The 14,886-nt window shown below is 37.5% G+C and overlaps 1 protein-coding gene across 1 annotated transcript; it reads right to left on the reverse strand.

Moving 5' to 3' along the window:
- Window positions 1-12,595: 12,595 nt before the first annotated feature.
- Window positions 12,596-13,353, reverse strand: LOC139889904 (uncharacterized). The gene is made up of 2 exons (XM_071872818.1): window positions 13,051-13,353; window positions 12,596-12,943 (listed from the first exon to the last, which is right to left on the reverse strand). The coding sequence occupies exons 1-2, from the start codon at window positions 13,351-13,353 to the stop codon at window positions 12,596-12,598; spliced, it is 651 nt and encodes a 216-aa protein (XP_071728919.1).
- Between the last annotated feature and the right edge of the window lie 1,533 nt (window positions 13,354-14,886).

The following is a 14,886-nucleotide window of genomic DNA, read 5'->3' on the forward strand; positions in this document are numbered from 1 at the left end:
GACTTGTTCTAGAGGTAGACATCTATCACATAATATCAAACGCGTTAAGAGATTAATATATCACATAATATTCACATGTTAAAAATATATAGTTTCCAACAAAATTTGTTAAGCAATCATTTTTCAAGTAAACACGGTCGAAGTCCAGACTCACTAATGCATCCTAACAAACTCGATAAGACACACTAATGCAAAATTCTGGTTCTCTAAGACCAACGCTCGGATACCAACTGAAATGTCCCGTTCTTATTGATTAAAAACGTTCCATATTAATTGATTTCGTTGCGAGGTTTTGACCTCTATATGAGACGTTTTTCAAAGACTGCATTCATTTTTAAAACAAACCATAACCTTTATTTCATAGATAAAGGTTTTAAAAAGCTTTACGTAGATTATCAAATAATGATAATCTAAAATATCCTGTTTACACACGACCATTACATAATGGTTTACAATACAAATATGTTACAACAAAATAAGTTTCTTGAATGCAGTTTTTACACAATATCATACAAGCATAGACTCCAAATCTTGTCCTTATTTAAGTATGCGACAGCGGAAGCTCTTAATAATCACCTGAGAATAAACATGCTTAAAACGTCAACAAAAATGTTGGTGAGTTATAGGTTTAACCTATATATATCAAATTATAATAATAGACCACAAGATTTCATATTTCAATACACATCCCATACATAGAGATAAAAATCATTCATATGGTGAACACCTGGTAACCGACATTAACAAGATGCATATATAAGAATATCCCCATCATTCCGGGACACCCTTCGGATATGATATAAATTTCGAAGTACTAAAGCATCCGGTACTTTGGATGGGGTTTGTTAGGCCCAATAGATCTATCTTTAGGATTCACGTCAATTAGGGTGTCTGTTCCCTAATTCTTAGATTACCAGACTTAATAAAAAGGGGCATATTCGATTTCGATAATTCAACCATAGAATGTAGTTTCACGTACTTGTGTCTATTTTGTAAATCATTTATAAAACCTGCATGTATTCTCATCCCAAAAATATTAGATTTTAAAAGTGGGACTATAACTCACTTTCACAGATTTTTACTTCGTCGGGAAGTAAGACTTGACCACTGGTTGATTCACGAACCTATAACAATATATACATATATATCAAAGTATGTTCAAAATATATTTACAACACTTTTAATATATTTTGATGTTTTAAGTTTATTAAGTCAGCTGTCCTCGTTAGTAACCTACATCTAGTTGTCCACAGTTAGATGTACAGAAATAAATCGATAAATATTATCTTGAATCAATCCACGACCCAGTGTATACGTATCTCAGTATTGATCACAACTCAAACTATATATATTTTGGAATCAACCTCAACCCTGTATAGCTAACTCCAACATTCACATATAGAGTGTCTATGGTTGTTCCGAAATATATATAGATGTGTCGACATGATAGGTCGAAACATTGTATACGTGTCTATGGTATCTCAAGATTACATAATATACAATACAAGTTGATTAAGTTATGGTTGGAATAGATTTGTTACCAATTTTCACGTAGCTAAAATGAGAAAAATTATCCAATCTTGTTTTACCCATAACTTCTTCATTTTAAATCCGTTTTGAGTGAATCAAATTGCTATGGTTTCATATTGAACTCTATTTTATGAATATAAACAGAAAAAGTATAGGTTTATAGTCGGAAAAATAAGTTACAAGTCGTTTTTGTAAAGGTAGTCATTTCAGTCGAAAGAACGACGTCTAGATGACCATTTTAGAAAACATACTTCCACTTTGAGTTTAACCATAATTTTTGGATATAGTTTCATGTTCATAATAAAAATCATTTTCTCAGAATAACAACTTTTAAATCAAAGTTTATCATAGTTTTTAATTAACTAACCCAAAACAGCCCGCGGTGTTACTACGACGGCGTAAATCCGGTTTTACGGTGTTTTTCATGTTTCCAGGTTTTAAATCATTAAGTTAGCATATCATATAGATATAGAACATGTGTTTAGTTGATTTTAAAAGTCAAGTTAGAAGGATTAACTTTTGTTTGCGAACAAGTTTAGAATTAACTAAACTATGTTCTAGTGATTACAAGTTTAAACCTTCGAATATGATAGCTTTATATGTCTGAATTGAATGATGTTATGAACATCATTACTACCTTAAGTTCCTTGGATAAACCTACTAGAAAAGAGAAAAATGGATCTAGCTTCAACGGATCCTTGGATGGCTCAAAGTTCTTGAAGTAGAATCATGACACGAAAACAAGTTCAAGTAAGATCATCACTTGAAATAAGATTGTTATAGTTATAGAAATTGAACCAAAGTTTGAATATGATAATTACCCTGTATTAGAATGATAACCTACTGTAAGAAACAAATATTTCTTGAGGTTGGATGATCACCTTACAAGATTGGAAGTGAGCTAGCAAACTTGAAAGTATTCTTGATTTTATGTAACTAGAACTTGTAGAATAAATGAAGAACACTTAGAACTTGAAGATAGAACTTGAGAGAGATCAATTAGATGAAGAAAATTGAAGAATGAAAGTGTTTGTAGGTGTTTTTGGTCGTTGGTGTATGGATTAGATATAAAGGATATGTAATTTTGTTTTCATGTAAATAAGTCATGAATGATTACTCATATTTTTGTAATTTTATGAGATATTTCATGCTAGTTGCCAAATGATGGTTCCCACATGTGTTAGGTGATTCACATAGGCTGCTAAGAGCTGATCATTGGAGTGTATATACCAATAGTACATACATCTTAAAGCTGTGTATTGTACGAGTACGAATACGGGTGCATACGAGTAGAATTGTTGATGAAACTGAACGAGGATGTAATTGTAAGCATTTTTGTTAAGTAGAAGTATTTTGATAAGTGTATTGAAGTCTTTCAAAAGTGTATAAATACATATTAAAACACTACATGTATATACATTTTAACTGAGTCATTAAGTCATCGTTAGTCGTTACATGTAAGTGTTGTTTTGAAACCTTTAGGTTAACGATCTTGTTAAATGTTGTTAACCCAATGTTTATAATATCAAATGAGATTTTAAATTATTATATTATCATGATATTATCATGTATGAATATCTCTTAATATGATATATATACATTAAATGTCTTTACAACGATAATCGTTACATATATGTCTCGTTTAAAAATCATTAAGTTAGTAGTCTTGTTTTTACATATGTAGTTCATTGTTAATATACTTAATGATATGTTTACTTATCATAGTATCATGTTAACTATATATATATCCATATATATGTCATCATATAGTTTTTACAAGTTTTAACGTTCGTGAATCACCGGTCAACTTGGGTGGTCAATTGTCTATATGAAACATATTTCAATTAATCAAGTCTTAACAAGTTTGATTGCTTAACATGTTGGAAACATTTAATCATGTAAATATCAATCTCAATTAATATATATAAACATGGAAAAGTTCGGGTCACTACACTTACAACACAAATAACCATGGTTAACCAATACTACAAGGGAACGGCGCTCGTGAAAACGCCATCGGTGTTCATAACATCCGTTAGGGCACTTAACACCTCACACCACTAACCCCTAGGGTGGCACCTTAACACCTCGGCACATCACCCCGAGTGGCATCATAACACCTCGATGCAGCACTCATTATTTTACAGAGTGGTGTCTTAACACCTCGACACTACACTCCTAGGTGGCATCTTAACACCTCGATGCTACACCCGAGTGGCATCTTAACACCTCGATGCTACACTATTCACATGAAACATGGTGTCTTAGCACCTCGACACTACACATTTCACGCTACAACAAATAGATACATTATATACCTACACATATAGTTATTCCACTCACCTCAAAGTCTTCGTGTAAGATAACCGAACTTGCAACATCAACGTAATGTACCTATTACATTTTAGCACATAATCAATTCACAACTCAAGTCGGTCAAGCAACTCACTTAACAATCTAAAGTCTTTTGACCCTAAGTGCAATCCCGACCCATTTTGCACCTTTAACCCTAATAATGGGTTAAATTCACCAAAAACCCTAACTTTAGCCAATTAAGGTATTAACACACTTTTAACCACAAAGTTAACTCGTTTTCATAAATGCAAGACAACCTAGGTCATCAAAGACCCATTTGACCCATTTCTAGGTCAACGCACCCATTTGGGTCACCCACAACCCAAATCACACCCACTAACATTAACTATAAATGTATTAGTATATACTTAGGTCTTTAAGACCCATTTACACCATTTACCCTTTCAAAACCCTAGGTTAGTCACCATTTGGGTCTTCATGACCCAAACTTACCCAAAACCCCCAAATCACTCATACATGGGTTTTATGTACAACATTAACCCAAACCCTAACCTTTAAACATATTTACTAGAGGAATCAATTTTAGGGCTTACCACCACAATCAAAACGAAGCTAACGAGGAGATGAACAACTTCAATGCTCGAGCTAGAACCCGAAACAAGCTTCTTCCTCTCCTATTTGAGCTTTCTCACACTTAAGAGCACTCTCTCTCTAGAATTAAAGTAGATGATGTTTGGTGGTTGTGAATGGAGTAATGAGACTCCCAAAACTGATCTAGGGCTTTAAAATTCGTCCAAGAAGTGGAATTACCAAAATACCCATCTAAAATAATTAATAGCAAAAAGACATGCCTGCCAGCCATTCTGGACGGCATCCAAAATGTTGGACGGCGTCCAGGTCTTCAAACTGGGACGGCGTCCCAAATGTTTGGACGGCGTCCAAACCCAAAAAGAAAACAGGATCTTACAACTCTCCCCCACTTGAACCGGATTGCGACCTCGCAATCCAAGCCGCATGACACGAGGGAAGATAAACTAACACGAACTCTTCGGGCTCCCAAGTGAACTCGGAACCTTTACTTCACCGCCATTGAACCTTGAAAGTTCTCACCTCTTTATTCCTCAACATTTTCACCTTCTCGTCAAGGATAGCAATCGGTTCCTCGACATATTCTAACTTGTTGTTTAGCTCGATCTCGTCTAAAGGCATCCATGAGGAATCGTCCGCAAGACACTTACGGAGGTGGGAAACATGAAATGTATTATGGATCCCCGCAAGCTCTTCGGGTAATTCCAATCGATATGCAACTTCACCAACACGAGCTGAAACCTTGAACGGCCCAATAAACCGAGGAGCTAACTTTCCCCGTTTACGAAATCGAATAATACCCTTCCATGGCGAAACCTTAAGCATCACCATATCGCCTTCTTGGAACTCAATCAATCGCCTACGTCTATCGGCATACGACTTTTGCCTATCTTGAGCCTTCTTCAAATGTTCCCGAATCAAATCGATCTTGCTATTTGTCTCTAAAACCAAATCGGTACTCCCGATCTCTCTTTGACCCACTTCTCCCCAACAAACGGGAGTTCGACACCTACGCCCATAAAGCATTTCGTAAGGTGGCATTCCGATACTAGTATGATAACTATTATTGTACGAGAATTCCACCAAAGGCAAATGCTCATCCCAACTACCACCAAAGTCAATGATGCACACCCGTAACATATCTTCCAAAGTTTGATTCGTACGTTCGGTTTGACCGTCCGTTTGAGGATGATACGCCGTGCTCAACTTCAATTGCGTGCCCATATCTTCATGAAACTTTTCCCAAAACCGAGATGTAAAACGGGTATCTCGATCCGAAATAATAGATATAGGAACCCCATGTCGCGAGACCACTTCCTTGATAAACAACTTAGCCAAAGTCTCCGACGATATCGCTTCTTTAATGGGAAGAAACAAAGCGCTTTTTGTCAATCGGTCAACTATAACCCAAATCGAATCGAATTGGGTTCTCGCCATTTTAGGTAACTTTGTAATGAAATCCATGGTAATGTGCTCCCATTTCCATTTAGGGATTTCTAACGGTTGCAACTTACCATACGGCTTTTGGTGTTCGGCTTTTACTTGTAAACACGTGACACATTGCTCAACATACTTCACAACATCACGTTTCATGCCCGGCCACCAATAATCTTTCTTCAAGTCAAGATACATTTTCGTCGCGCCCGGATGAATGGAGTATTTTGACTTATGTGCTTCATCAAGTAGCACTCGTCGGTAATCACCCATCTTAGGCACCCACACCCTTCCTTGGAAAGACAACAAACCACGCGGACCCATAGTAATAAACTCCGATTGGCCCACGATTCGCTCCGTATGCTTGTTGTGAACATAAGCCTCTATTTGAATCTCACCAAGCTTTTCAATAAAATCGTTGGTAATAATCAAACGTAACGACCCCACTTTTATCGCCGGATGTTGACTCTTTCGACTCAACGCATTCGCGACCACATTCGCCTTACCCGGATGATAAAGTATTTCACAATCGTAGTCTTTCACCACATCCATCCACCTACGTTGGCGATAATTCAAATCTCGTTGATTAAAGAGATGTTTCAAACTCTTATGATCCGAATAAATCGTACACTTGACACCATACAAGTAATGGCGCCAAATTTTCAATGCATGTACTACCGCCGCCAACTCAAGATCATGAGTCGGATACCTCGTTTCATGTTCCTTTAATTGTCGAGAGGCATAAGCGATGACTTTACCTCTTTGCATTAGAACACACCCGAGACCATTTAAGGAAGCATCACAATAAACCACCATGTCTTCAACACCTTCCGGTAACACTAACACCGGAGCTTGACACAACTTCTCTTTTAACAATTGAAAAGCAATTTCTTGCTCGTTCTCCCAACCAAACCTCGCATTCTTCCTTGTCAATTTCATCAACGAAGAAGCGATCTTAGAAAAATCTTGGATAAACCGACGATAATAACCGGCCAATCCGAGAAAACTTCGGATTTCTGTAGGCGTAGTCGGTCGTCCCTAACTCTTCACCGTTTCGATCTTCCCCGGATCTACTTGAATACCGTTTTCGTTCATAATATGACCAAGGAATTGAACTTCCCTTAGCCAAAATTCACATTTGGAGAACTTTGCATACAACTTCTCCTTTCACTTCACGCAAATGATGTTCATGTTCGTTCATACTTTTCGAGTAGACTAGTATGTCGTCAATGAACACTATTACCAACTTGTCCAACATAGGTTGGCACAATCGGTTCATAAGATCCATGAATGCCGCCGGTGCATTCGTAAGACCAAAGGGCATAACTACAAACTCATAATGCCCGTAACGCGTTCGAAAAGTCGTTTTCTCTATGTCTTCCTCACGGACCCGCATTTGGTGATAGCCGGACCGTAGGTCGATCTTAGAGAAATACGTTGCACCTTGAAGTTGATCAAATAAATCGTCAATCCTAGGTAATGGATAACGATTCTTGATCGTCACTTTATTCAACTCACGGTAATCAATGCACATACGCATACTACCATCTTTCTTCTTCACAAATAACACCGGAGCGCCCCACGGTGAAGCACTCGGTCAAATAAAACCCTTCTCAAGCAACTCTTTGGTTTGATTTAACAACTCTTGCATTTTCGTTGGTGCTAAACGGTAAGGAGTTTTAGCAATGGGGGTAGCCCCCGGAACCAACTCAATGCGAAATTCAACTTGTCTTTCCGCCGGAACACCCGGTAATTCGTCCGGAAAAACGTCTTCGAATTCACTAACAACCGGAATTTCACAAATAGGTGGTGGCTCATTGCGAGTATCAACAACATGAGCAAGGAAAGCCATGCCACCGGTAACAACAAAACGACGTGCCCGTGCAAAAGTGCATATCGGCACCGGTCTCCTTCGCTTATCACCATGAATAATTAACTCTCCCCCACTTAGGGTCTTCACACGAATAGACTTATCATGGCATGCAATATCGGCTCTATAACGATCGAGCCAATCCATACCAACGACAATATCAAAGTCGCCCAAGGTCATTGGAATTAGATCAATTTTAAAGGTTTCGGCACCAAAAACAACATCACAATTTTCACACACATCAACCACTAGCACCGTCTTGCCGTCCGCTATTTCGACTTCTATCGGACGACTTAACTTAGCTAACGGTCTATTAAGTTTAGGCACAAATTTAGGAGACACAAACGACAAATTTGCACCGCTATCGAAAAGAATCCTTGCCGGATTAGAATTAACCATGTAAGTACCTGAGACAACTTCGTGCTATTGTTTGGCTTCATCATTGGTCATCAAATAGTTGCGAGCCCTAGCCGTACCCGCCGCCTTCTCTAACCGTTTCACATTATCGTTTCGCAAGTCGGGACACTCCGGCTTCTTATGCCCTTCTTTGCCGCAATTAAAACAAGTGACTTTGTTTCCGGAACGTAGTTTTGGACAGTCACGAGCCATATGACCCGGTTGCCCACAATTGTAGCACGTATAAGAAAACCCGCCGGTAGTGCCCTTCTTTGCACTATTGACACTTTCGGCCCCCCTCTTGCTCTTGCTCTTCTTGCTTGAGGCGTTAGAGTAACTAAAACCTTCAAATTTTCTTTTGGAAAACATGAAATCACTCTTTCTTGGAACCTCCGGCTCAAAACCCCGAGCCAACTCGAACAATTCATCAAAAGACTTAGCCATACCCCGACTAATCTTCCCCTTGTACTCATCATTCAAAGTACGGTAGAAATCCTTCATGAGCTTATGATCATCACCAACATATTCCGGGCAAAAACGAGTCTTTGCCAAGAATGTAGACTTAAGAGTAACTAAGTCCATTGAGCCTTGTTGCAAATGGTGCAACTCGTCCCGGATTCTATCGAGATCGGAAGAAGTTCGGTATTCCTTGAAAAACTCCTTCTTAAACTCTTCCCACGTCAAGCCCATACATTGTTCCTCACCATACAAGTTGATTTTATCATCCCACCATAACTTAGCCTCTTCTCGTAGCATGCTAGAGCCATACCTCGCCTTCTTTTCGGGAGGACATTCCGCGGTACGGAAAGCTCCCTCAATATCGGAGATCCAACATGTACTTTTTAAAGGATCCCGCACCCCATTAAACATCGGGGGTTGAGCATCCTTGAAGTTCTTGTAGTGGAAGTCCCGCCTTCCTTCACCTCCTTCACCGCGAGGGTAGATATTCCTAGAGTCAAGGGCCCCTTCGATAGTGGCCTTCATTCGTTCATTAATTAGATCGGTTATTTGCTAATCAACCGAATCTTGGAAGACCTTTCGGACGTCCGTAAGAAAATCCGCTTTTAACTTTTTAAAGACGGCCTCAACCTTGGCCGAAAACTCGGCGTCCTCGCTTGTACTTCCATTATCATGTTCGGGACCGTTTCTCGTCTTCATTCTATAAAACGAATTAGGTTAAACCACAAAACGGAAGGACAGATTGCATATATACATACATATACGCCACACTACTCCATCTCGCTCAACAATCGTCGTACATTACTTGTTTGACACGATTTGCACTCGTAGTGATGGTAGCTAGTCATTACTACGCGAGCACGTCACGTTAACTCGCTAGTACAACGTCCATCTCGCTTGATGATTGCTAAACACAACACAATAAATAGCGCATGATTAGTTCACATAAACCTATGCACTAACCATCCCGATCCGACCCAAAGTCCTACAAGTCCCGCATAAACGCGCACACAAAAAGTCTAAGTCTAGGCGCCTATCTCAAGTCACCTAAATCCCTTAGACCATGCTCTGATACCACTTGTAACAACCCGACTTCATAAACTCAAAACGCGTACCAAAAAAAAAAAATTTAAGGCAGTGCATCTGGACGGCGTCCAGAATCCTGGACGGCGTCCAGCTCAGAAATATGGGACGGCGTCCAAAGTTTGGGACGGCGTCCAGCTCAACACAACTGGGACGGCGTCCAATCAGTTGGGACGGCGTCCCAATGGCCTTCCAGCTACTGATCACGGGTCCAACTCACACGAGCGGAAAACCCGCTTCCCGACACTTTCAAACGAAAACCTTTTTACCACAAGTCAATATAAGTGAAACTAAGAGGTTTTCATCATCAAATAAAGTTTTACATCAACGGGCCCACATCGCCCATTTTACGAGTTTCATTCAAAAATAAAAGTTTGATATAAGTTTAAGTTCCAAACGACACTAGAGCATGGTGTTTGGGGTTAAACTACCCAATTTCGGTCGAACTCCAAAAGCTAACACCCAAAAGCATCCCCTAACAAAACAAGCGGGAGATCACTAATCCAATTGAATGCTCTTACCCTTGTCAATGCCCGAGCCTATAAAAAAAAGGTAAACAACGAGAGGGTAAGCAAAGCTTAGTGAATGCAATAATTATATGAATACATATATAATTATACCTACTTGCATACACTTACACAACCGCAAACATGCTAGCAAACAACATTAGCTTATCGTCGCAATAACAAGCTATAATTCACCAATACCCCCAAGCTAGCATAATATCCGCATATAAATATAACTCGAATAATATAATATGCTTACAACACAAATAACCATGGTTAACCAATAGTACAAGGGAACGGCGCTCGCGAAAACGCCATCGGTGTTCATAACATCCGTTAGGGCACTTAACACCTCGCACCACTAACCCCTAGGGTGGCACCTTAACACCTCGGCACATCACCCCGAGTGGCATCTTAACACCTCGATGCAACACTCATTATTTTACGGAGTGGTGTCTTAACACCTCGACACTACACTCCTAGGTGGCATCTTAACACCTCGATGCTACACCCGAGTGGCATCTTAACACCTCAATGCTACACTCTTCACGTGAAACATGGTGTCTTAGCACCTCGATACTACACATTTCACGCTACAACAAATAGATACATTATATACCTACACATATAGTTATTCCACTCACCTCAAAGTCTTCGTGTAAGATAACCGAACTTGCAACGTCAACGTAACGTACCTATTACATTTTAGCACAGAATCAATTCACAACTCAAGTCGGTCAAGCAACTCACTTAACAATCTAGAGTCTTTTGACCCTAAGTGCAATCCCGACCCATTTTGCACCTTTAACCCTAATAATGGGTTAAATTCACCAAAAACCCTAACTTTAGCCAATTAAGGTATTAACACACTTTTAACCACAAAGTTAACTCGTTTTCATACATGCAAGACAACCTAGGTCATCAAAGACCCATTTGACCCATTTCTAGGTCAACGCACCCATTTGGGTCACCCACAACCCAAATCACACCCACTAACATTAACTATAAGTGTATTAGTATTTACTTAGGTCTTTAAGACCCATTTACCCTTTCAAAACCCTAGGTTAGTCACCATTTGGGTCTTCATGACCCAAACTTACCCAAAACCCCCAAATCACTCATACATGGGTTTTATGTACAACATTAACCCAAACCCTAACCCTTAAACATATTTACTAGAGGAATCAATTTTAGGGCTTACCACCACAATCAAAACGAAGCTAACGAGGAGATGAACAACTTCAATGCTCTAGCTAGAACCCGAAACAAGCTTCTTCCTCTCCTATTTGAGCTTTCTCACACTTAATAGCACTCTCTCTTTAGAATTAAAGTAGATGAAGTTTGGTGGTTGTGAATGGAGTAATGAGACTCCCAAAACTGATCTAGGGCTTTAAAATTCGTCCAAGAAGTGGAATTACCAAAATACCCATCTAAAATAATTAATAGCAAAAAGACATGCCTGCCAGCCATTCTGGACGGCGTCCAAAATGTTGGACGGCGTCCAGGTCTTCAAACTGGGACGGCGTCCCAAATGTTTGGACGGCGTCCAAACCCAAAAAGAAAACAGGATCTTACATTTATAAAAGCTACCGATGAGGCTTATGGGACGGTATTCCCCTAGACACATCGGGACTTTTTTCTTTGGAATTAAAGTTATGAAACTAGCATTACATCCTTTCGAAATTGATTCCTTTAGCCAGAATCAATCAAGAGCTGCCTTGAGTTCAACTTTGATGAGCCAGAAAAACTTTTTATAAAAGTTAAGGTTGAAACCATCTGGACCCGGGGCTCTATTCAAATCACATTCATTAATCGCATCCCACAACTCCGATTCAGTGAATGGAGCTTCGAGGAACTGAGCATCCTCCTGTGTAATGGAGCTGAAACTAAGCGAATTCAGGGAGGCAAAATCTGGAATTGGACCATTCTTTGCAGCGAATAATTTACTGAAGTAGGAATGGATTTCCTTTTTTATATTGGCCGGCTTTTCATCCTAAACACCATCAATATACAAACCACGAAAGTTGTTGCTGTTATTCCTTCTTCGGATAGACGAATGAAAAAAGGCAGAATTATCATCACCCTCGATACTCCATTTAATTCTCGCTTTTTGTCTAAGCATCTCTACTTTTTCTTTTTCTTTTTTGATCCATTGGACTCTTGAGCTTAGCCATGTTTCTCTTTCGGTCTCCGTAATTGATCCACTTTCAGCTTTTATTTCCAATTCATCGGTGACTTTTTTCCACGACTCAATTTTCTTATCAATTTCTCCATATTTATTTTTACTCCACACTCTAAGGGCTTCTTTAACTTTCTTTAGCTTGTCCCTAAATATACAATCAGCCTTGCTACCCATGACCTGCGAATTCCATGCATTGATGATGATATTTTCAGCTTCATTTGATTCTAACCATTAATCGAAAAACTTGAAAGGTTTTGGTCCGAAATCATTATTCCCGTCTTTTAACAAAATGGGACAATGGTCAGACGTGTTCCTATCGAGTGATGTTACTGCTACGTCGCCCCATGATTGCAAGAAAAGATCATTAACCAAAAAACGATCCAATTTACTGAATTTTTGACCATTCTCACAAATTGTAGTGAACCTTTTGCCTATCAATGGAACGTCAATGAGCTTGTTTTCATCGATGAATTTGTTAAATAGTTTAGCCTGGCTTGCTTTAAATTGACAATTTTGCCTTTCGTCTTTATCCCAAACCTCGTTGAAATCACCACATAGGACCCATTCGATATTAGAATTCTGAGAGTTAATCAATTGATCTAAACTTTCCCACAGTTTCTTTTTTTTTTTTCATCCTTGTGTGGTCCATAAACGTTGACCACTATCGACTCACTTTGCTTCCCTACCCACTTTCCTTTGACTGCTAAAAAATGTTCTTTTTCAACAGCCTCTGAAACTACAAAAATTCTCGGGTCCCATATCAAAAGGAGTCCACCTAACTTGCCTACTTTCGGTTTTTGAATGTAACTGAAATTTGACGAACCCCAGATCATCTCTATCCAACTATCTGATACAATATTACATTTGGATTCTTGGATTAAAACGATTTCAGGAGATTCCTTGAACCTTAATCTTTTAAACCAACCTATCTTGTTATCCTTTTGAGCTAGACTACCAAAACCACGAATATTTAGGCTCATAACCTTCATATTAACACTAATTAATGCGAGCAGAAAATTATTTAGTTCTATTGGGAATTGTTAATTTGAAGTCATCAAATTACTTAACTGTATATTACATTTCTTGAAATTCCGATTCCAAAAACAAACACACAAATAAAACTTAAAAACCAAACTCACTAAAAGAATAATAATTAAATAGCAACATTGTAAACAATTTCTGCAACTAATTCGATCATATCTTTATATAGTTTAAACTTAAAATAAGGATAATCACTAGTATAGTTCGGATAGAATAAAAACAAAACGATTACAAGTTTACAAAAAACACATTTGGTGAATTTAATATGGGCCACAACTAAATTATAGAGACATACTAGGGGCATTGCCATTGCGTTGCACTAATTGTTCCAAATTTCAACATTTTAAGATTTCTGTATCGAATAGTTAGTGTAAGGGCAAGATTTGACTAAATACATATTGACCATGTAGCGAAACTTGATGTTGATCGCATTGTTCATGTGTCTAAGTAAAATATTTATGCATATGTGCTTGTGAGAAATTGTACATATGACTCTCGTGTTATAGTGTATGACGTAATTATACACATGTGATCATATGCATGTTAATGTTTAAAACTACTTACATTGATAAACTATTTGCCTAGATAATAACTACAATAAAATCATCTACCATGTAACGTAAGTCAAAATTATATACTTTTATTAGAAGTTGAGTTTATATAAATTAGACAATAAATTTATTTGTTATAACCACAAACATATATCAAATAATTTGTTTTGCATTTAAAAACATTATTCTCTACTAAATAATGCCTAAAATTTAAATGCTATAGAGTAAAATATAAAATATTAATTATAATCCTATTTAGATGTTTATAAATTATCGAAACAAAACTCATAAACTTTTAAAGTACACCAATTATATTCACATAATAGTCTCAGACTTCTAAAATACAACAATTCATATAATCAAATAATTTGTTCATATAAATCCACTCTCAATTGATTTTATACGTAGCTTTATTAATTTATAGGGTCTTTATTTTTCTTGTACAATTTTTTAAATCTCGATGAAGTTATATTTTATTAACAATAAATCGAAATGTACATTTACGTATCACAAAAATATAGGCAATAACACATCTCTTAATGTTTAAATTAATCAAGTGAAAGTAGCTTTGATTGCTATGGATGCTTTGTTTAATCAAGTGTCTTTAGCCTATATATGTCTTCTATTCTCTTAATTATTATTTTTTATATATTCTCAACATCTATTAGTATTTTATGTCATTTGGGAATCTATCATAAACTTCAAACTATAATTCATCATGCAATGTAGACGAACTCATATATGTTATATATCCTAGTTGTTCAATTGTTTTTAATTCAAAATTGTACTGCAATTTCAGAACTAATCTTCTATAAAAGAAAGTTTAAGATTACCAAATATTAATATTAGACAATGGGTGACATTTAATATTCATTCATAAACTATAGTGATCAAATTAAATTAGTATAATGTAATTTGGGTTCAATCATA

Source organism: Rutidosis leptorrhynchoides, chromosome 1 (assembly GCF_046630445.1).
Source record: "Rutidosis leptorrhynchoides isolate AG116_Rl617_1_P2 chromosome 1, CSIRO_AGI_Rlap_v1, whole genome shotgun sequence".
NCBI lineage: Eukaryota > Viridiplantae > Streptophyta > Magnoliopsida > Asterales > Asteraceae > Rutidosis > Rutidosis leptorrhynchoides.

Bases quoted from the DNA above. Each gene is read 5' to 3' on its own strand.
- LOC139889904 (XM_071872818.1), bottom strand. From the start codon at position 13,353: ATGAAGGTTATGAGCCTAAATATTCGTGGTTTTGGTAGTCTAGCTCAA. The intron at 12,944-13,050 runs GTAGGGAAGCAA...ATTAACTCTCAG, and splicing joins TAGCAGTCAAAGGAAAGTGG to AATTCTAATATCGAATGGGT.